At 37.5% G+C, this 21,669-nt stretch overlaps 2 protein-coding genes across 2 annotated transcripts in view; both read right to left on the bottom strand.

Moving 5' to 3' along the window:
• LOC133086968 (membrane cofactor protein-like) overlaps positions 1 to 20,575 on the bottom strand; it is a 29,775-nt gene extending 9,200 nt beyond the window's left edge. Inside the window, exons 1-5 of the mRNA XM_061183732.1 lie at positions 20,455 to 20,575; positions 12,623 to 12,808; positions 12,190 to 12,289; positions 4,555 to 4,640; positions 3,502 to 3,699 (exon numbers count right to left, since the gene is read on the bottom strand). Of these exons, the coding sequence (XP_061039715.1) occupies positions 3,502 to 3,699; positions 4,555 to 4,640; positions 12,190 to 12,289; positions 12,623 to 12,808; positions 20,455 to 20,575 (691 nt within the window). The remainder of the gene's footprint in view (positions 1 to 3,501; positions 3,700 to 4,554; positions 4,641 to 12,189; positions 12,290 to 12,622; positions 12,809 to 20,454) is intronic.
• A 678-nt stretch (positions 20,576 to 21,253) lies between these two features.
• The window catches only part of CR1 (complement C3b/C4b receptor 1 (Knops blood group)), a 177,612-nt gene continuing 177,196 nt past the window's right edge, over positions 21,254 to 21,669 (bottom strand). Inside the window, exon 54 of the mRNA XM_061183731.1 lies at positions 21,254 to 21,347. Within this exon, the coding sequence (XP_061039714.1) occupies positions 21,254 to 21,347 (94 nt within the window). The remainder of the gene's footprint in view (positions 21,348 to 21,669) is intronic.

Genomic DNA, 21,669 nt, shown 5'->3' with positions numbered 1-21,669 from the left:
CTTTGAGTTTGGAGTATCCAATTTATTATTTTTTTCTTTAAAGCATCATGCTTTATGGGTTGTATCAGAGAAATCTTTGGCTAGGTCACAAATATTTTCTGTGTTTTCTTGTAAAAGTGTTGTAGCTGTAGGTTTCACATGTATATCTATGCTTCATTTTGAATAAATGTTTGCATATGGTGCTAACATGGGCTGAGGTTCTTTTTTTTTTTTTTTTTTTTTTTTAGCATATGGGTGTTCAATTGTGCTGGTACCATTTGTTGAAAAAATTGTTCCCCACTGAATTGTCTGTATACCTGTGAAAATCAACTGGACATATTTCCAAGGGTCTAATCCTGGACTCACTATTTTGTTTATTGCTCTATATATCTATCTTTTCACCACTACCAAACTGTCTTGCTTATATGCCTTATAGTATGCTTTATACTAAGTCTTGACATCAGGTAGAGTACATCCTCCAGTTCATTTTCAAAAACTGTTTAACTATTCTAGCTCTTTTGTCTTTCCATATAAATTTCAGAATCAGTTTGTCAATTTATACAAAAAGTTTTACTGGGGTTTCTATTGGGATTATGTTGAATTTATAGATCAATTACAATGAATTTACACCTTTATTATTTTGAGTCTTCCATTTCATGGCCAATGTATATCCCTTTATTTATTAAGGTCTTTAATTTCCTTTATTAGTGTTTAGTGGTTTATACCATTTAAATCTTTCATATATGTTAGTTAGATTTATATGCAAGTATTTTGTGTTTTGGATTTGCAAATAGTTGTAAATAAAACTTTCAGTAATGATTTATTGCTAGTATGTAGACATACGATTGATTTCTGTATGTTGATCTTATATTTTGCAACCTTGCTAAAACATCAGTCTTTGGAATTTTCTACATAGACAATCATGTTATAAATGAATACAGACTATTTTATTTCTTTCATTCCAATGTATGTATGCTTATTTATTTCTCTTGCCTTATTGCAGTGAGTGGGACCTCCAGTACAATGCTGAATAGAGTGATAAGCATAGATATACTTCCTTTCTTCCTACCTTGGGGGGAAAGAAATTAGGTTTTTACTATTAAGCATAATGTTAGTTGTGCGATTTTTGTATGTGCCTTTTATCAGGTTGATATAGTTAGTTCCATTCTGTTCCTAGTTTGCTAAGTTTTATCATAAAAAGATGATGAATTCTGTCAATTGCTTTTTTTTGCATCTATTAAGATGATCATATATTTTTTCATTACAGTCTTTTGATATGGTAAATAACACTGATTAATTTTAAAATCTGAACCAATCTTGCATTTATGGAATAAATCTTACTTGGCTATGATGTATTCTTATTTTTATATATAGCAGGATTTTTTTTTCTTCTTTGTTTTTTTAATTGGAGTAAAACTGCTTTACAATGTTGTGTTAGTTTCTGCAGTACAATGAAAAGGAACGAAATTGGGTCATTTGTAGAGATGTGGATGGACCTAGAGTCTGTCATACAGAGTGAAGTGAGCCAGAAAGAGAAAAACAAATATCGTATATTAACACATATATGTGGAATCTAGAAAAATGGTACAGATGAACCTATTTGTAGGGCAGGAATAGAGACGTAGACGTATAGCAGGATTTGATTTGTTGATATTTTGTTGAAAAGTTCTATATTCAATGAGGATATTGTTTACAATTTTCTTTCAATGTTTTTGTCTGGTTTTAGTATCAGGTAATGTCCCCATGAAGTGAGTTGAGAAGCATTTCCTCCTCTTATATTTCTTGAAAAGTTTGTGTAGAGGTGCTATTATTTATTCCTGCAATGTGCGGTAGAATTAATTCCCCAAGGAGGCCACCTGGGCCTCAGTTCTCACTGTGGAAGGTTTTTAACTACAAATTATATTTCCTTAATAGGTATAAGACTATTCAGGTTACCTATATATTCGTGTGAAGATATTTCGGTATTTTTTTGTCTTTCAAGGAATTTGTCAATTTCATTTCAGTTGTCAAATTTATAGGCATAAAGATGTAATATTACAACTATCATCATTGTAATATTTTTTAACTATCCATTTAAATGTCTGCAGAATAGTGTTGTCCTCTTTTTCATTCTTTTTTAAAAAATTATTTTTTTAATACAACTTTTAAAGGTTACATTCCATTTACAGTTATTACAAAATATTGGCTATATTCCTCATGCTGTGCAATACATCCTTGTAGCCTGTCTTATACCCAATAGTTTGTATCTTCCACGCCCACACCCCTATATTGCCCCTCCTCACTGGTGACCACTAGTTTGTTCTCTATACCTGTGAGTCAGCTTCTTTTTTGTTATATTTACTAGTTTGTTGTATTTTTTAGATTCCACATATAAATGATATCATACAGTATTTGTCTTTCTCTGTCTGACTTATTAAATATCTTTTTCTTTCTTGTCAGCCTAGTTATAGCTTTATCTATTTTATTGATCTTCTCCAAGAACAAGGGGTTTGTTTCATTGGTTTTCTCTATTATTTTCTCTTCACAATTTCATTGATTTCTCTCTATCTTTATGATCATCTTATGCCTCCTTATTTTGAGTTTGCTCTTCCTTTTTTAGTTTTTTAAGGTGGAAGCTTAGATTGTTGATTTGAGACTTTTATTTTTTTCTAACACAAGTATTTCATGCTATAAATTTCCCTTTAAGCACTGCTTTTGTTGTATCACACAAATTTTGATATTTTGATGTATTGTGTTTTTCATTTTTACTCAATTCAAAACACTTTCTAACTTCCCTTGTTACTTCATCTTTGACTCATGGGTTAGTAAGGAGTGCCTTTCATAAGTGCCTTTCAAGTATTTGCAAATTTTCTAGATTAGCCCTGTTTTAATTTCTATGTTTATTCCATTGTGATCAGATAATGCACTTAATGATTTCAATTCTTTGGAATGTGCTAAAAATAATCTTATTGCCTAGAATATGAGCTACCTTAGAGAATGTCCCATGTGCACTTGAAAAGAGTAAATATTATCCTGTTATTCAGTGGTTTTCTTCCAAGAATCAAATACCCTCTAGCATCTCCTTGCTTTATGTCACTCTCTAGTGCCTTAAATATTGTTTTAAAAATATATTTTGTTCAGAGTTTATCATTCTTATCAATGAGAAGCTTAGCTTTTTAAAATTTTCTCTACCATTATTTGTAGCCAGGACTCTCAGACATCTTGCAATATAAGAAAAAACTTTATTTTTGAGGCAGGGTGTGTTGAGTTTTTTAGTTCTTTCAAGCAAAAAAATCCTAATACACACACACACACACAATTAGTTCACAATGTGTAAACTGTAATGTCAAGAACATCTGGGGTGAGGGGTGGGAAACCCCACAACTAGAACTATTTTCTGTTCGATTTGGCCTAAATTAAATTAGAAGTCAATTTAACGGGAGGAAGAAACATGTATGACTGTTTTACTTATAGGTAAAACTATTTACAAAGTGTTCCACAGTATTTACAAATGAAGAAGGAAACAAATGGAAACATTATTACCTTTACACAGAGGAGCGGCAGTACTCCATTTGCCAGGTCCAGAACAAATAAGCTTGCTCTCTCCAACAAGTGAGTATTCATCTGATCCATTTGAAGGATTACAACTATAAGTTACTAATTCATTATATTCAAATATATTCCTGTAGCTATTGGTGTGTTTTCCATGTTTTATTTTTGGAGGTCGTCCACAAAAAATCTCTTAAAAAGGGGTAAAAAGAGAAAATAAAGGTAAAGGGAAGGTGAAAGAGTAAGACAGCATCAGTAAAGTCCTATGAACTACCTTCAATAAGTTCTTTAACATATGATTTCTAGAAGTTAGTTGTGAATCCTTTATCCATTTAGAGGAGAGTTTCCATGAGAAAATGTATTATCCCAAATTCAAATCATGTAGAAATAAACTTTTAAGAACCAAGCTCATTTTCTTAAATACCTATAAAAAGTACCTATATGAAATACCTATATTTATCTATAAGGACATGCTAAGTTTTGTTCTAATCATCATAAGAGATGGAAATTTAATGAGAAAATATGCTTGTGATTAAAAATAAAATTCACTGCTAGCTAAGAAATGCATATTTATAACTTATAAACATATCCATTCACTACATCCATGGTTCACAATAATACCAAGATATGGTCTTATTTCACTGTCATCCTTGTAAGTTTATGGTGAAATTTTCCAGAATCTACAAATTGTGTGATTTTGCCACAGACTGAATCCAGATGTCTTCCTTTAAGCCAGATATTGAAGAGATTTGCAAAAATGTAAAACAATGCCACTATTCTCACTGTTGGTTTTGGAAATTTTTAATTTTTTAATAAAAATATGTTGTATATATTAACATGTATTGACTTTACTGTTCCTAAAAATGATTTAATAATTAACTATTTTAAAAACTTTTGTTTTAATTCCAATATAATGAATACCAATAGACATAACCCACATAAAGAAAAGCTCTTTGGAATCGTTGTTGATTTAACAGCATAAACAGGTCCTGAAGCCAAAAAGTTTGAAAATTCCTAATCCAAATTATAAAGTGAGAATTTACTTACTTTCACAATGTGGTATCTTATCACTCCAATGCACATTATCTCCAATAAGGTTACAAGTTAGAATTTTTTTTCCTCTTAAGTAATAACTAAATGAAGAAAGAAAAGGTTACTGTTTCTTTAACAGCACATAATACTGAAAATTTTTATATGGTTGTTTTTCTGTACTACAGTAGTTTGAGGGAGAAGTTTCTTAAATGACATGATATAATGAAAGTGCTAACCAAATCTGCAATTTTAATCAAATAAAGAGTTTCTGCATGTGGACACACACTGTCCCACAGCAAAATGTCTAAATTACTATCATGCCTGTCAGTGTGGCCTCTTCACCATCTCTGGCAAATGCATCACACATTCACTTCTATGCTTTTGCTCACACCATTCTGCTCAGCAAGGACTGAGCAGAGACATCAGGCCCTAGAGCTTGCCTGCCTGGATTCAAGTCCCAGCTCCATGAATGACTTGTTATTTAAGCTTGGGAAAGTCTCTTACTGTTTCTCTTGCTCAATTTCCTCATCTATGTAAAAGAGATAATAGTACATACTTCATGGGGTTGTTTTGAGAATAAGTTAGCATCTGACACATAGTGAGTGCTAGGTAAGTTTTAGTTCTTTTTAATATTCTTTAGATCAGAATATCTTTCCAGGAATAGCTTGGGAATACTACTTAATGAAATTTTCTCTGATGATTTAAATTCACAGTACTCTCTTCTCCTTCTGGATTCTCATTGTAATGATCATAAATAATGGTATGTATTTGGCACTTCTTATTTACTATTTTGATTTAATATATTATGTTAGTATATATTGTGTTTCTAACCAGGCTACAACTTTTTTTTGAGAAGAGTCTATGCTTTAAGTTTTTGGTACCTCTCAAAGTGCCTAATAGGCTCTCTATATCTATGACAGGATGTTCTAATATTTTTACTTGATCAGTTTAAAAATAATCAGTGAAACTGCTTGTACAAGGTTCCAGTTGACTTTTCCATTAAGCTGTACTCATTTTCTGTATATTAGTGTTTTAGGAGAGGATTTTGGGAAGGTGGTAGAGTTGGAAGCTCTAGGAATCTGTCACCATAACTAGACAAAAACTGCAATGGCAGAATCTGTCTGATGTCACTGTTTTGGAACTCTGGAGTCTGTTGAAGGCTTGCAAGTTCTAGAGGAAAACTCAGACAGGTAAATTGCATTAATTTCAGTCAATTTCAGCTCTTAGGAAAACAGCAGCAACTTATCCCTACCCTCAGCAGTGTGGCAGGCAACTGTGCGTGTGCTCCTGAAGCAGCTTACACACAGGTTGCAGGAGGTACAATAGCCAAAAAGACTGTCTTCCAAGTACCAAGGATCTGTACTCTGATTGCTGACTGCTATTTCTGATCACAGAAAGTGGTGGCAGCCATTGTTGTCACACCTCGCCGACTCTTGCAAGCCCTATCCTTGTTGGCTGAAGTGACTTACACGGGATTTAAAGATCCAGCAACATTTGCTTCCACCTTCATTTTTCATGTTTCCACTCTCAGAAGCCAGGCACTAAAGACTAGGACATTCAAAAACAACTGCATATGTGGGGAAATTTAGAAAGTGAGTGTGCATGTTCAGGGAAAAAACACAGAAACAGCCTGAGAAGACCTTCAGTTTACATCTCAGGTGATCCCTGCCACAGAAACATGATACAAAAATCAATAAACAAAAACAATAACAAAAACTGCAATGTCTAGGGAAAGGGGAGAATCTGATTTCCAGAGTTACACATTATTAGATTCCAATATCCAATATTCCACAAAAAATCACCAGGCATACAAAGAAACAGGAAAGTATGGTCCATTCAGAATAAAAAAACAAATGAACAGAAACTGTTCCTGAAAAAAATCTGATGATAGATATATTAGATAAAGACATCAAAATATCTTAAAGATGCTCAAAGAACTAAAGGAAGACTTGGAGAAAGTCAAGAAAATGATGTGTGAACAAAATGGAAGTATCATAAGGAGCTAGAAAACCTAAAAAGGAACCAAAAAGAAATTATGGAGCTTAAAAGTACAATACCTGGTATTAAAAATTCAATAGAGGGATTAAAGGCAAATTTGAGCAGCAGAAGGAAGGATCAGTGAACATGAATATAGAATGGTGGAAGTTACTGAGTCTGAGGAACAGAAAGGAAAAAGAGTGAAGAAAAGTGAGTAGAGCCTAAAGGACCTGTGTGATATCATCAAGTGGATCAACCTACACAGTGTGGGAATCTCAGAGGGAGAAGAGAGATAGAAAGGGGCAGAGAGAATATTTAAAAAAAATAATGGTGAGCAACTTTGCAAATTTGATGAAAGACACAAATATAAACATCCAAGAAGCTCAACAACCCCCAGGTAAAATGAACTTAAAGACATCCACACTAAGTCACATAATAACCAAACTTTCAAAAGACAAAGACAGAGTGGCTAAGATGGCCGAGTAGAAGGACCCTAAGCTCACCTCCTCTCACAAGAACACCAAAATCACAACAATCTATAGAGCAATCATCATTGAAAAAGACTGAAACCTACTAGAAAAGATCCCCTACCGCTAAAGACATAAAGATGGAACCACAAGGAGACTGGTAGGAGGGGCAGCCTTGCAATATAATCAAATCCCATACCCCCCAGTGGGCACCCCACAAACTGGAGAATAATTATATTACAGAGATTCTCCCACAGGAGTGAGTTCTGAGCCCCACATGAGGCCCCACAGCCCAGGGTTCTAGCACTGGGAAGAGGAGCTCCCAGAACATTTGGCTTTGAAGGCCAGTGGGGCTTGATTGCAGGAGCTCCACAGGATTGGGGAAAATAGAGATTTCACTCTTAAAGGGTGCAAAAAAAAATCTCACACACACCAAAGGACCAAAGGTAAAAGCAGTAACTTCACAGGAGCCTGGGCCAGAGCTACCTACTCATCTTGGAGGGTCTCCTAGGGAAGTGGGGGTAGCTGTGGCTCACTCTGGGGATATAGACATTGAGGCAGATATATCAGGGAGGATTCATTTGTGTGAGTTCTCCCAGAGGCTGATATTTTGGCACCAAGACCTGGCCCCACCCAACAGCCTGTAGGCTCCAGTGCTGGGACATCTCAGGCCAAACAACAAACTGGGAGGGGATACACCCCCACCCATGAGCAGACAGGCTGCTTAAAGACTTCCTGAGTCCACAGCCACCTCTAAACACATCCCTAGACATGGCCCTGCCCACCAGAGGACCAAAACCCAGCTCCAACGGTTAGGGGGCAGACACCAGAAGCAAGAAAATTACAGTCCTGCAGCCTGCAAGCCAAGTCTGCAAACGCAGGCCAGATACTACCCTGGGACCAGCTGGCCCCTGGCCCTTGGGTAATGAGAGGGGAGTGCACTGCTGGGATGCATAGGATGTCTCCTACAGAGGGTCGCTTCTCCAAGGTCAAAAAAAAGTAACCAACCTACCACATACATAAAAATACAAATAGCAATTTAGAGAAAATGAAGCAACAGAGGAATATGTTTCAGATGAAGGAACAAGATAAAACCCCAGAAGAACTAAGTGACATGGAGATAGGCAACCTACCCAAGAAAGAGTTCAGAGTAATGATAGTAAAGATGATCAAAGAACTCAGGTGGAGAATGGATGCACGGAATGCAAAATTAGAAGTTTTTAACAAAGAATTAGAAAATATAAAGAACCAAACAGAATTAAAGAATACAATAACTGAAATGAAAAATACACTAGAAGGTATCAATAGTAGAGTAAATGAGATGGAATAACTGATTAGTGAGGTGGAAGACAGAGTAGTGGAAATCACTGCCACTGAAGAGAAAAAAAAAAAAAAGAATGAAAAGGAATGAGGACAGTTCAAGAGACTTCTGGGACAACATCAAGCATGCTAATATTTGCATTATCAGGGTCCCAGAAGGAGAAGAGAGAGAGAGAAAGGACCTGAGAAAACACTTGAAAAGATAATTGCTGAAAACTTCCCTAACCTGGGGAAGGAAACAGTCACCCAAGTCCAGGAAGTGCAGAGAGTTCCATACAGGATTAACCCACAGAGGAATACACCATGACACAGTGTAATCAAAATGATGAAAATTAAAGATAAAGAGAGAATATTAAAAGCAACAAGGGAAAAGCCGCAAGTAACATACAAGAGAACTCCCATAAGGCTATCAACTGATTTTTCAGCAGAAACTCTGCAGGTCAGAAAGGAGTGGCATGATATACTTAAAGTGATGAAAGACAAAAACCTACAACTAAGAATCCTCTACCCAGCAAGGCTCCCATTCAGATTTCATGGAGAAATCAACAGCTGTACAGACAAGCAAAAGCTAAAATAATTCAGTATTACCAAACCAACTTTACAACAAATGATAAAGAACTTCTCTAGGTGGAAAAGAAAAGGCCACAAATAGAAACAAGAAAATTATAAAATGGAAAAGCTCACTGGTAAAGGCAAACTTACAAGAAAGGTAGGAAATCATCCACACACAAAGCTAGTAGGGAGGTTAAAAGACGAAAATAGTAAAAATCATTTGTATCCACAATAAGCAGTTAAGGGATACACAAAACAATCAGATGCAAAATATAAAATCAAAAACAGTAATTGTGAGGGGAGGAGAGTACAAATGCAGGGTACCTAAAATGCATTTGAAATTAAGAGATCAGCAACTTAAAACAAGCATGTATAAATATAGACTCTAATACAAAAACCTCATGGTAACTGTAAAACAAAAATATATAATAGATATACATACAAAAAGAAAAAGGAATCCAAACATGACATTAAAGATAGTCATCACAAGAGTAGAGAATGAAAGAGGAAAGGGGAAACAAAAAGACCTACAGAAACAAAATACAATTAACAAAATGGCAATAGGAACATACTTATCAATTATTACCTTAAATGTAAATAGACTAAATGCTCCAACCAAAAGACAGACTGGCTGAATGGTTACAAAAACAAGACCAATATATACACTGCCTACAAGAGACTCACTTCAGATCTGGAGACACATACAGACTGAAAGTGAGGAAATGGAAAAAGTATTCCATGCAAATGGAAATCAAAAGAAAGTCAGAGCTGCAATACTTATATCAGACAAAAATAGACTTTAATAAAGACTGTTACAAGAGACAAAGACACTACATAATGAGCAAAGGATCAGTCAAAGAAGAAGATTATAACAATTGTAAATATATATGCACCCAACATAGGAGCACCTCAAAATATAAGGCAAGGGCTAACAGCCATAAAGTAAAAATTGACAGTAACACAATGATAGTAGGGGACCTTAACACTCCACTCACATCAATGGACAGATCATCCAGACAGAAAATCAATAAGGAAACACAGGTAACACCCATCCTTCTGAAACTATTCCAAAAAACTGCAGAGGAAAGAACTCTTCCAAACTTGTTCTCTGAGGCCACCATCACCCTGATACCAAAACCAGACAAAGATATCATACAAAAAAGAAATTTATAGGTCAATATCACTGATGAAAATAGATGCAAAAATCCTCAACAAAATACTAGCAAATCAACTCCAAAAATACGTTAAAAGGATCATACATCATGATCCAGTAGGATTTATCCCAGGGAGGCAAGGATTTTTCAATATTCACAAATCAATCAATGTGATACAGCATATTAACAAATTGAAGGATAAAAACCATGTGATCCTCTCAACAGATGCAGAAAAACTTTTTATAAAATTCAACATCCATTTATGATAAAAACCTCTTCAGAAAGTAGGCGTAGAGGAAACATAGCTCAACATAATAAAGGCCATATATGACAAACCCACAGCTAACATCATACTCAATGGTGAAAAGCTGAAAGCATTTCCTCTAAGATCAGGAACAGTACAAGGATGCCCACTCTCACCACTTTTATTCAGCATAGTTTTGGAAGTCCTAGCCACAGGAAGCAGAAAAGAAAAAGAAATAAAGGAATCCAAATCGGAAAAGAAGTAAAACTGTCACTGTTTGCAGATGACATGATGTTATACATAGAAAATCCTAAGGACACTACCAGAAAACTACTAGAGCTCATCAATGAATCTGGTAAAGTTGCTGAATACAAAATTAATATACAGAAATCTGTTGCACTTCTATACACTAACAACAAAAGATGAGAAACAGAAATTAAGGAAACAATCCCATCTACCACTGCATCAAAAAGAATAAAATATCTAGAAATAAACCTATTTAAGGAGCAAAAGACCTGTACTCTGAAAACTATAAGACACTGATGAAAGAAACTGAAGATGACACAAACAGATGGAGAGATATCCCATGTTCTTGGATTGGAAGAATCAGCATTGTCAAAATGACTATACTACCCAAGGCAATCTACAGATTCAATACAATGGCATTTTTCACAGAACTAGAACAAAAAAATTTTAAATTTGTATGGAAACACAAAAGACTCCTATTAGCCAAAACACTCTTGAGAAAGAAGAACGGAGCAGGAGGAATCATGCTCCCTGATTTCAGACTATACAATAAAGCAAGTCATCAAAACAGTATGGTACTGGCAGAAAAGCCAGACATATAAATCGATGGAGCAGGATAGAAAGCCCATAAATAAACCCATACACTGATGGTCAATTAATCTATGACAAAGGAGGCAAGAATAGACAATGGAGAAAAGACAGTCAATAAGCGGTGCTGGGAAAACTGGACAGCTATATGTAAAAAGAATGAAATTAGAACATTCTTTAACACCATATACAAACGTATACAAAAATAAACTCAAAATGGATTAAAGACCTAAATATAAGACAGTATATTATAATACAGAGGAAAACATAGGCAGAACACTCTTTGACATAAATTGCAGCAATATTTTATTTGGATACGTCTCCTAGAGTAATGGAGATAAAAACAAAAATAAAAACTGGGACCTAATTAAACTTGAAAGCTTTTGCACAGCAAAGGAAACCATAAACAGAATGAAAAGAAAACCTACAGACTGGGAGAAAATATTTGTAAATGATGCTACCAAGAAGGGATTAATTTCCAATACATACAGCTCATCCAGCTTAATATCAACAACAACAACATAATCAAAAAATGCGCAAAAGACCTAGGTAGACATTTCTCCAAAGAAGACATAGAAATGGCCAACAGGCACATGAAAAGATGCTCAACATAACTAATTATTAGAGAAATGCAAATCAAAACTACAATGAGATATCACCTCACACCAGTCAGAATGGCCATCATTAAAAAGTCTACAATTAATAAATGCTGGAGAGGGTGTGGAGAAAAAGGAGCCCTTACACTGTTGGTGTCATTTCTGTGAGCCCTCCTTCAACTCTGAGAGTTGGCCATTTTTACTAGGGTGCACTGTGTTGTTAAGGATAAAGTCACCATGATTACTACATTTTCAATGCTTCCAATAGGCTTATTATCACATATAATAAGTATTTGATTTTGCTTTTCTTCAGTTTAAATTCCTTTCTATTAATTACACATCCTTTCATTCTCCATAAAAAGCCCAAGAGTTGTTTGGCTACAGGTGCAACTTATGACCTAGAAAGAAAAATAAAATCAACTTTAAGGGAACGATTAAGCTGAGAAGCAAAGAAAAATGGAATTCATAACATTTAACTTATTTCCTCTAAGGAGTAACTTACTTACCCCTCATTACAAGAAATGTGAGCTTCTGATTCAAACTCAAAGGTTTTATTTGGGGCATATACTTCACCATGTTCTATTTCTGGATTTGGACATGATTTTCCTAAAAGAAAATTTTCAAATTCGTTTTTTCATACCAATTTCAAAACATTTAAATCAAGATCAAAATTCTACACTGCTCTTTTCTATGGATGAAATATTATTTTCTTTCTTTAATTATTATAAGGGCAAACTTAAAATTCACATTTACTGAGGAACCAATCACCAATAAAGATTCCCTGGAGATTTCTCAAAGCCTGAAAAAATGCATTGCTATCTAAAACCTAGTTTTGCATGAGAAAATCATTATTGTTGCAGTGGAAAATTGACCCTAAAATGTGTAAAAATCTCTACAGAAAGCAAAAAACAACAAACAAAAATGGTTTTGTTTCCTTACTTAAACATGCTTCTTCAATAGGGCTCCATGAGCCATTAGGCTCACAAGTAGATGCGAGGAGATAAGGCCACACATAAAAGTATCCTCTGTGACACTCATAGTCTATTCTGTCCCCAGGATAATAATGGCGTTTAATGACACCCTTGAGCTTCATACTCTCCAATACTGGTGGATCAATACAGGGACCTAGGAATAAAAATAAAAACAGAAAATTAAGGATTTAATCTCTTTCACCAGCCACTTGTGGCCTAGCAGCAAGTAGGCAGTACAGAATAAATGGAAAGGTTCTTAGCAAGATTTTAAGTGATTGTCACATGCTTTTACCCAAGTGATGGTAGTAGTGGAGGATGTGTCTTGCTTACTTTAAATAACATCCTATTAGCTTTTAATTTGTTGAGGAATAAGCTAAATTTTCATTCAACAGTAAATTAAAGGAGACAAAATCTTTTTGGTATTGACTAAATATATATATACATATACATATACATAGGTACATATCCTTACATACTTTTTTCTAAATTCATTTCAAAACTCACCTCTCCTCTAAAAAGTCTTCCATAGTATATAGCACTCTGCTCAGATTACTCTTCCATAGTTTGAAACACAAGCATATGATCACTTGTCACTCAGTTTCCTCTCAGAAGGCAAGGTCTTAGAGGGCAGGGATCATATGTCTTCTTTTTCTACTACACTCTGTACACACTGGGTGCTCAAGACATGCTATGGTAAGAGGTGACTATTAAATAAACATTGTGGATTTCAAAGATCAAAATAGATATGGACTAAGTATTTCAAAGTATGACTTCATTTCATATATTTCATATTTGTGAACTAAAGAATTTTATGAATGAATAGATAACATTTAAATATCAAAATTTACCATTTTGAATAGACTTACATTGAAAAAATTTTGTTTTCTTGATATTACTTTAAATGTAATTTAATTTTTCTTCTCTGATCAATAGAGCATGCATATCCTTAGAAGCTCCCTGAGGTAGCTGTTTGGGCTATTTATCTAATATACCCCAACAGTAAAGCTACTTTATTGCTATACTTTTATAAGTTTTTATTCTTTTTTTTTTTTTTTTTTGGCGGTGGGGAGTCCCTCCCTAGAAGAGTGTAATTCCTACTTCAACAATTTCTCTTCCTTTTAATTAATTGTGAGCTTGATAACCTAACAAATCTGTTAGAAAAATTATGTAAAATAATGTTATGGAGATGCATCAAGTCCTAAAGTGCTAAAGGAATGCAGAGGCCACACCTATAAGGTTAAGGATCTAAGGAGAAAGAAATAGACCTATTTTGGTCCCTGAGGAACCTTTTCTTTATTACTCCCTGGATCTTGGTCTTACTGCAGATTGAGAGACTGGTCAAGAGAGAACTCTAAAGAGGTGAAATATTACCCTCCTTTCCTAACATATTCTAAACTCTAAACTCCTCTCTTGATACACCATCCAACATTTCATTTACATCATGTGCTGAAACTGTTTCAACACTTAGCAAATGTTTTCAACATTTCTACTATGCTGATCTTGTTACATGAATGCTCCTCAATTAACTGCCCAAAACAAAACAAAAGCAAAAAGCAAAAAAAAAAAAAAAGAAAAAGAAAACCAAAACCAAAACAAAAAACCCAAAAAAACAAAACAAAACCAAACCCTTTAGTATTAAAAGCATTGCTTAAAAAGAAAATTAGTTGAGTTGAATTTTATTAATAATATTAAATTTACTCAATACCCTGAGCCAGACATTCTCATTTTAATATAGGAAAAAAACAAACAAACAAAAAACACAGGCTAGAAATGCTATATAATTTCATACTAGATACAAATATATTACATCATTCTAGAATTTCCTGGAACCACCAAGAAAGAAATCAAGTTAACAGCATGCCCATAATTAAATTACACAAGTGTTCTTTGTTTATGCACTCAATTTCAGTAACTATCTCGAAAGTATAAAAAAGAAGAGAAAATTCCTAAAATAACTCTCACACATAGTGCTCTGAATGGAAAAAGACATGTCAATTGGACAGTTTAATCCATTCAACTAATGAAGGATTTCTTCCTACCAATATACATCATGAAATGAGTGCTTTTAACAATGTGCAGTTTAGAATGTTTGCTTTGTCAACCAGTTGATCACAAGCTTTATACACTGTAATAATTGAGTCCAATATCACACATTTTTATAATCAAATTTCTTCTTTTGCTCAGAACATTGAATTTTTTTCCTATGAGGATTTTCAAAGTAAATGTCCCTAGCTCCAAAAAAATAACATCTTAACTTAGTTTTTTCTAAATAGTTTACAACATAATTATTATTAGGCTGTAATGCTATACTTTAACGATGGATGCTATTACATAATAAGATAGGCTGCATTCAGAAAATTCCCCAGTGTTCCAGGTGAGTGTCAGGAAAGTGAAATAATGCTCTGCTGTGAATCAAGAAAACTGTTCACTTTCTATACACTTGCAAAAATTGTGCAAGCACTCTCTACTTGCTTGCAAAATTAAAAATAACTCACTGACATAAGCACACGCCACACCCCTTCCCATGTGGTTCCCTTCAGAAAATCATGGTCTCTGACCCAAATTGGAACTTCCCGAAATCTGACCACCCCTCCCCTTCTCTCACTGTCCACACAACCTATTTTTAAACTTTCTTTGCTTCTTCAAAACGCAGGCTCTAACATCTAACCTATCAATTTTATTTCTCAGTTCCCACTCATTTATAAGCCACTTAAATTATTTTCAAGTCATTAAGTAGCCTCCCTCTTGGTAAATTCACCCTAACACTCTCTCCCTCAGTAATTTTAATTACCCTGTCTCAACATCTGGAGCTATTGTTCATTCTCTTTGCTCCCTTGTGCCTGAAAAGCTCTTTTCCTTGGTTTCCAGGTAGCAAACCAGCCTAGTTTTCAGCCTGTCCTCTGGCTGCTCTTCCTTCTCTGCCTGATTGCATAATGTGACGTTCCTCATGGGTTATTCTACGAGCTCTCCTTATTTTCATTCCGCAAATCCCCCTGGGTCAGATGTATACTCTGATGACATCATTACAACTGATGAGAGCTGCCTCTCAAATCCCTCTCTCCATCCTAGATCTCTAGCTGGGGTGCCAAGTCTATATATTCAACTGCCTCCCCACAGCTCCACTTGGAATGTGTCACCCTATCTCAAATAACATAATGAAGCCAGCAAACAAGATACATGGTTTCCACAACTGAAATGCCTGTTCCCTCTCTCTGTTTCCACTTTTACTTCTAATTCAAGCCACTATCATTTCTTATCTGGATTGCTACAAGAGTTTCTGAATAGGTCTCCTTACTGGTCTTGCCACCTTTCATTTGGTTCATTTTCACATTGCCACCAGAGTAATACTGATATGATACTAGCACCAAGGTCCTTCCAAGTCAGGTACGTTTCAATGGCTCCCTGTTGCCCTCATGATAATGTCTAAGGCTTCCTCACATGGCTAACAGAGCTTTAATGTCTGCTCACTCTTGCACAGTCTTCTAAGCCATATTCAATTCCACTAGTAGTGCCCATTAAATTACTCAACTTACTGTAGCTCTCTAGACCTCCATGCATCATATTACTTCAGCTTTGACCAGAGACCAGTTTCATCTTAGATGCCACTTCTTCCTTGAGGCTATTGACATCTCTCACTCAAAACACTGGGTTAAGTGTCCTCATGGTGCCCCAATTTACTTCTTTCATAGCACTTTTCATACTGTAATTATTCATTGCTTACTTCCCTAGGACACTGTAGCCTTCTTGAGGACCACGTCTCATTCATCACTGCATTTCTAGTTCCTAGTGCCAAAGCTGAAGGAGTACTGTTATCAGTTTTATACATTCTTGGGTCAAAATTCAAATTCTTTACTGTTCAGCCAAACTGCTCCAGAAATATCTTCAAATCATCACTTTTTTCACTGCTGTTTCTGTTCCTATTTTCCATTTCTTTCATTCATTTATTTACAAACATTTCACTTTATCAGAATTTTTAATTTCTTTCATGTCAAAATATTTGTTTTAATATTTTATTATAAACCCATTTTATATTACTTCTATGACTAGAAATAGTATTTTAACATTATTAAAAGTGAACTCCAAAGACTGTGGGTTATATTTTTTCCTAAAGATTAGCAATGAACAATTCTAGAACTTGTTTCTTAAAACAGTGGTGATATTAATCATTTTAGAAATAGCAAATTAAACCTGTGCCTATCATTATTTTAGTGTTTTTTAACTAACTTATTCTTCACAATCTTCCTATGAGATGTGTACTATTTCCCATTCTTTAAGATGAGCAATCTGAACCATGGTAAGGTGAAGTAACTTGCCCATGAATACATTCCCTGTAGGTAGCAGACCCAGGGTCAAGCCAGGAAACCCGGTTCCACTACCCACATTGCTTTCCATCACTGTCTGTCATCCAGAACCCTTGTATGGTTATGACAACAACGTTTGTCTGCAATTTAGTCCTTAAGCAATGGTATTCTACTGAGCCTGGGGAGATTAAAGCAACGTTAGTTTAGATTTGCATTGTGCTAGGGCAAACGAAAGGCCTCAAGGTGCCCAAAAAGAACAGGTAATAACATCATAGTCTGATTTTTATGATAGTAATTTTTCATTCCTAACTATCCTGTTCTTCCATAATAATTCACTCTGTGATCTACACCGCTGCCTTCCTCTTGCCTCCTTTGCCCTACTGGTGCCACACTGGGTAGCTAGGCAGTCCATGACTGCCCTGAGCCATGCCACATCTCTGAGCCTTTGCTCACACTGTTTTCTCTGCTCTGAACACCTTTCTTCCTGCTCAGGAGAACTCCCTCAACTCTTGTCTTCCTTGACTTAATTCACTCAACATCTCCTCTAGGAAGTAGTCTCTGCTTCCCTGGGGAGGCACTGACCAGTCCCCTTCTCTTGTGTAAGCAGCTTTTTGTAGGAAAGAGCTATTTGCAGGAGGTTCCTTTTGTCTTGTCACTTTAGCAAAGCTATACTTTAATTAACTTCTGGCCCAAGCACACCTTTCACATCTTTTGATCACACAATACTTTGCCTAACCTGTTGGTTCTCTTCTTAGATCAAAGAAATAGAAAGGAAGAATAATTAACAGATGATCAGATCTTTCCCCCAGCTTTCCCTTCAATAACCTCCAGAGCAAACTGTGTGAAAGAGATAACATCTAAAGAAATATCACAAGGAGTCGACAAGTCTGCAGGCAATGAGAGATGTCAATAAATATGACTCCCTATCTCAATGATTAACTGAGATTACTTCCCGTTTTTCCCTTAAAAAACTTTCATGGCCAAGCAGAATCTTCAGAGTTAGTTCTGGGACAGGAGTCTGCCTTCTCCCCAGATGCCAGCCTTCTGATTAAACCTTTCCATTCCTACCAGCACTTGTCTCTCAAGTATTGACTTTTTGAGCAGCGAGCAATGGACCAATAAGGACTATTCTTCTTGCACTGTAATATGCAGAGTAAGAAACTAAGAAACTACTGTGTAAGCACTTATTCATCTTGGCTTCTTTCAAAAGAAAAGACCTAAAATAGGCAGAAGAGACCACCCATAAAAGGAAATTGTAGGCTTTGTCCCACAAAGCAGACTCATTCTGGAGGAATGAAACTGGTCCCTTCTGTGATCTTCTACCATTTGGCAACTACCTCTGAGATGGCAGGACTCCCAAGGCACAACACTGCCCACTTACAAAACCTTCTCCTCATGAGCCGCTTCAGCACATGTTTATTATATGCACATACTTTCCCTGCCCAACATAGTGAGTTCTCATTTGTACCTTATCTAAGTTTCTTACCTATCTTGATTTTACCTTTCAATCTTAAACCTAACCTTGTTTTTCCTCCTCTTCATTTCTAGCTGTTATCTTCCCTGATACATCCTATTCATTTTACTTATCTATTTTCCTCTATTTTGAAGTTTTCATCATCTCCTTCAACTTCTAGCTTTAAGCCTATTCTAAACATTATTATTCTTTAAAAAATTCCTTTTAATTTTTTGTTAGCACTGCTGTTCCATCACCCACAACTCTCTTGCAGAGAAATAAACTTTCAAAGTGATCCGTAACAAGCAAGACTGGAGTATTGAGAACCCTGAGGAGTCTACAGTCAGGAGAAGATAGATCGTTTCTGACCCCCAGCTGTCCCTGCCTTAGCTTTTTAGGCACCACAGAAAGTCCATCCTAAGCATGGCTTTTTAGAGAACCTTCCTCCTGGAAGCAAGAGAAGTTGTTCCTGGGCTCTAAGCCTCAGCCGAAGGTTACTTCTAATTTTCTGGTACTTGATAGTTATACAATAATGTTGACACTGAGGCAAAAAAATGGGCATTTGAAACCACAAGTGTGACAAGACAGCCAAGATCTCTGCATTCTAGTGAGGAGAGAACAGAACACATAGTTTGGGAGGGTGACTACCAGTTGGGGGGAATTGAGCTGAAGTGTGTATGTCTACCGGAAACAGTGGGTCAGAGAAGGTCCCTCTGAGGGGATAACATCACAACTGACTTTGAAGAATAAGAAGGAGCCAATTACGCAAGAGGCAGAAGGAGAATGTTCCAAGGCCAAGGGAACAGCATGTACAGAAGGCAAAGGGCAGAGTTTGGCCTGTTTGATGAGCAGAAAAGTCTTCCCTTCCACCAGTCATTTGTTAAACGCTGTCAGAGAATCATGCTCCTTTCCTCCTGGGTACTTCTCTTGGGTTATAACATATGCATTAATATTATGTTTTGGCTACTGTCTACCACTCCCAATAAATTGTAGCAAATATTTCATTTCCTAACATGTGCCTGGCACTGGGGACCCAAGACCAGCACAGGACCTAGCATATAGAAGGCAAGTATGTATTGAATGAATGCTGCTAAGAAAAAATGCAGCATATAAACTGTATATGTAATAGATCCTAAAAATAACTTGGACATGGAAACACATGTGTATATAAAGACAGAAGGAAATATACCAAAGTATTAAATATGGTTGTCCTTTGATTGTGTATGTTTTATACAATAAGCATGCCTTTTTTGGGGCATATATTTAAAGTATTTATTCAATTCAATGAAACACGGAAAAGAAAAAAAAAAAAGTGAATGGGCCTCAGCTCTAGTTTATGAGCTGTATGGGAAAACCAGATGAACATCATTTATAGTTCATTTTCAGGATGCTCATTTTTCACTATGTTTGGCTACCAATGTTTTTTAGGTTGCTTTGGTAAGCCCCATACAAAGCAGCTTCCTTGTCCCACACTGGGCACCACTGGGCTGGCGACTTCCACAAAGCGTATAGCAGGGTACATTCGCCCAGGCTCCCCCAGCGGGGCACAAACACCCCCCACACAAGGCATCACCGGCCTAGAGAACACAAGGCAACCCCTCCCCCAGGGCACAGCACCAGCCTAGCAGCATCCCCAGACACAGGGGGCACTCAAGGGCAAGCCGTCCCCACCAGCACGAGGTCCCTGCTCCTGTTCCGACTTGGCTCAGTCCTGGAAACACCCTACAGACTTTTGCTAGGGACACAGCTTGGCCCGGGGTAAACCCCGGCCAAGCCCACCACCCCTCACCGCTCAGTGCCCACCACCAAGCAAGCCTTCTCCTCGGCCACTACGTGTTCTCCACCCCGGCGGGTCCCCGCACAGCAAGACCCAGGACATTCCGGCCACGCCTTCAACCCTAACTCCGCACGACCCCGGGTGGATCCAGCTTCGCGCCTCCGCCCCGAGCCAACAAGCAAAGCTCCCCCGGCCCTCGGTTCTGGCCTGCCTGCTCCCCGACCCACTCCAGTTCGCCGCCAGGGCGCACACTCTCTCCAGGCTCCTACCGGAGAATATGGGCAACGGGAGCACTAAGGACAGCAAAAGAATCCCGCCGCAGCACCAAGGAAAAGGGGGACTCTCTGGGTGGCCGGGAGGCGCCCGGCGAGGCGCGCAAGACGCCGTCATTTTTGGGAAAATCAGCGGGAAACCCGAGACCAAGCCAGAAGAGACCTTTTAGATAGAGTTCAGTTACCGGACGCAATAATCCCCGGATTCACAGTGTCAAGTGCTGTCACGCAGGTGGGCGTGGCCTAGAACGCTGCAGCGCGAAGGAGAGGGCCTTGCGGGACCAATGGGCGGGCTGCAAGGTGAGGCCTCGGCGCCCGGGGCGGCCCTCTGGCCTGGAGAGGCGGGGCGAGGCCCTTGCGCGGGGCTAACCCTCCCGGTGGGCGGGGAGCTTTGCGCCTCCTGCTTGGACCCGGACTGTCTCTGACTCCTCAGTCTGCAGACCTGAAGGAGAGCCGCGGCGGCTTGCGGGAAATGGCTGGCTCACCGCCTCTACGTAAACAGACTGTTACCACCCTACGCAGGAAGAGTGGAAAGGAGTCAAGGGCTGGTGCGGTCATCACTGTCCCTTTTCCGGAAAGCTGGATTAAAGAATCAAGCGCATCGACCCGAAAATAGAAACCTAGAGCCCAGCCAGTGGGTCACTGTGGGGCAGACACCCCTCAGGACTCCACTTTGGACCTGGGGCACTCCAGATGGTCCGACACCTGGACCCTTGCTCAATCTTTAGCATTAGTCAGGCATAATTCGGGACAATAGTTGAGGTTTCCGTGGTTGAGCCTCTGCTTCTGAAGCCTCTCATGGCCTGATTTCAAAATCACGAAAGGTTTGGTCATTGCTCTCCCAACTGCTAAAGTCAATTAGCCTTCTCTGTGTTCCCAGGAAAGGACCCCTGGGAAGGTAAATTGTTAACACCGGGCCATTAGCATAATGGGTTCCAACGCTACAGGGCCTTTGTCCTTGAGCCACTAAATGTTTTATTGAAGATGAAATATACATGCATGAAAAAGGCAAGGACGGGGGTGCATTAAGGGCCAAATTTCTTGGAAGCAGTAAATGTCAGAGTTGGGAGGGGTAGGAATTGGTCAGCTTAAGTGGATAAGGGGGAGAGCTTTTCTGTTGAAACGATCTTGCAAACAATGCTGGAAAATTAACAATGAGCAAGATTTATTTGTAGAATTGTAAGTAAACCTGTATGACTAGTAAAAGAAATA

Source organism: Eubalaena glacialis, chromosome 3 (genome assembly GCF_028564815.1).
Source record: "Eubalaena glacialis isolate mEubGla1 chromosome 3, mEubGla1.1.hap2.+ XY, whole genome shotgun sequence".
NCBI classification, from domain to species: Eukaryota; Metazoa; Chordata; class Mammalia; order Artiodactyla; family Balaenidae; genus Eubalaena; species Eubalaena glacialis.
Note: the sequence above shows the minus strand (reverse complement) of the source record. Positions and strands in the feature narration are given on the sequence as shown.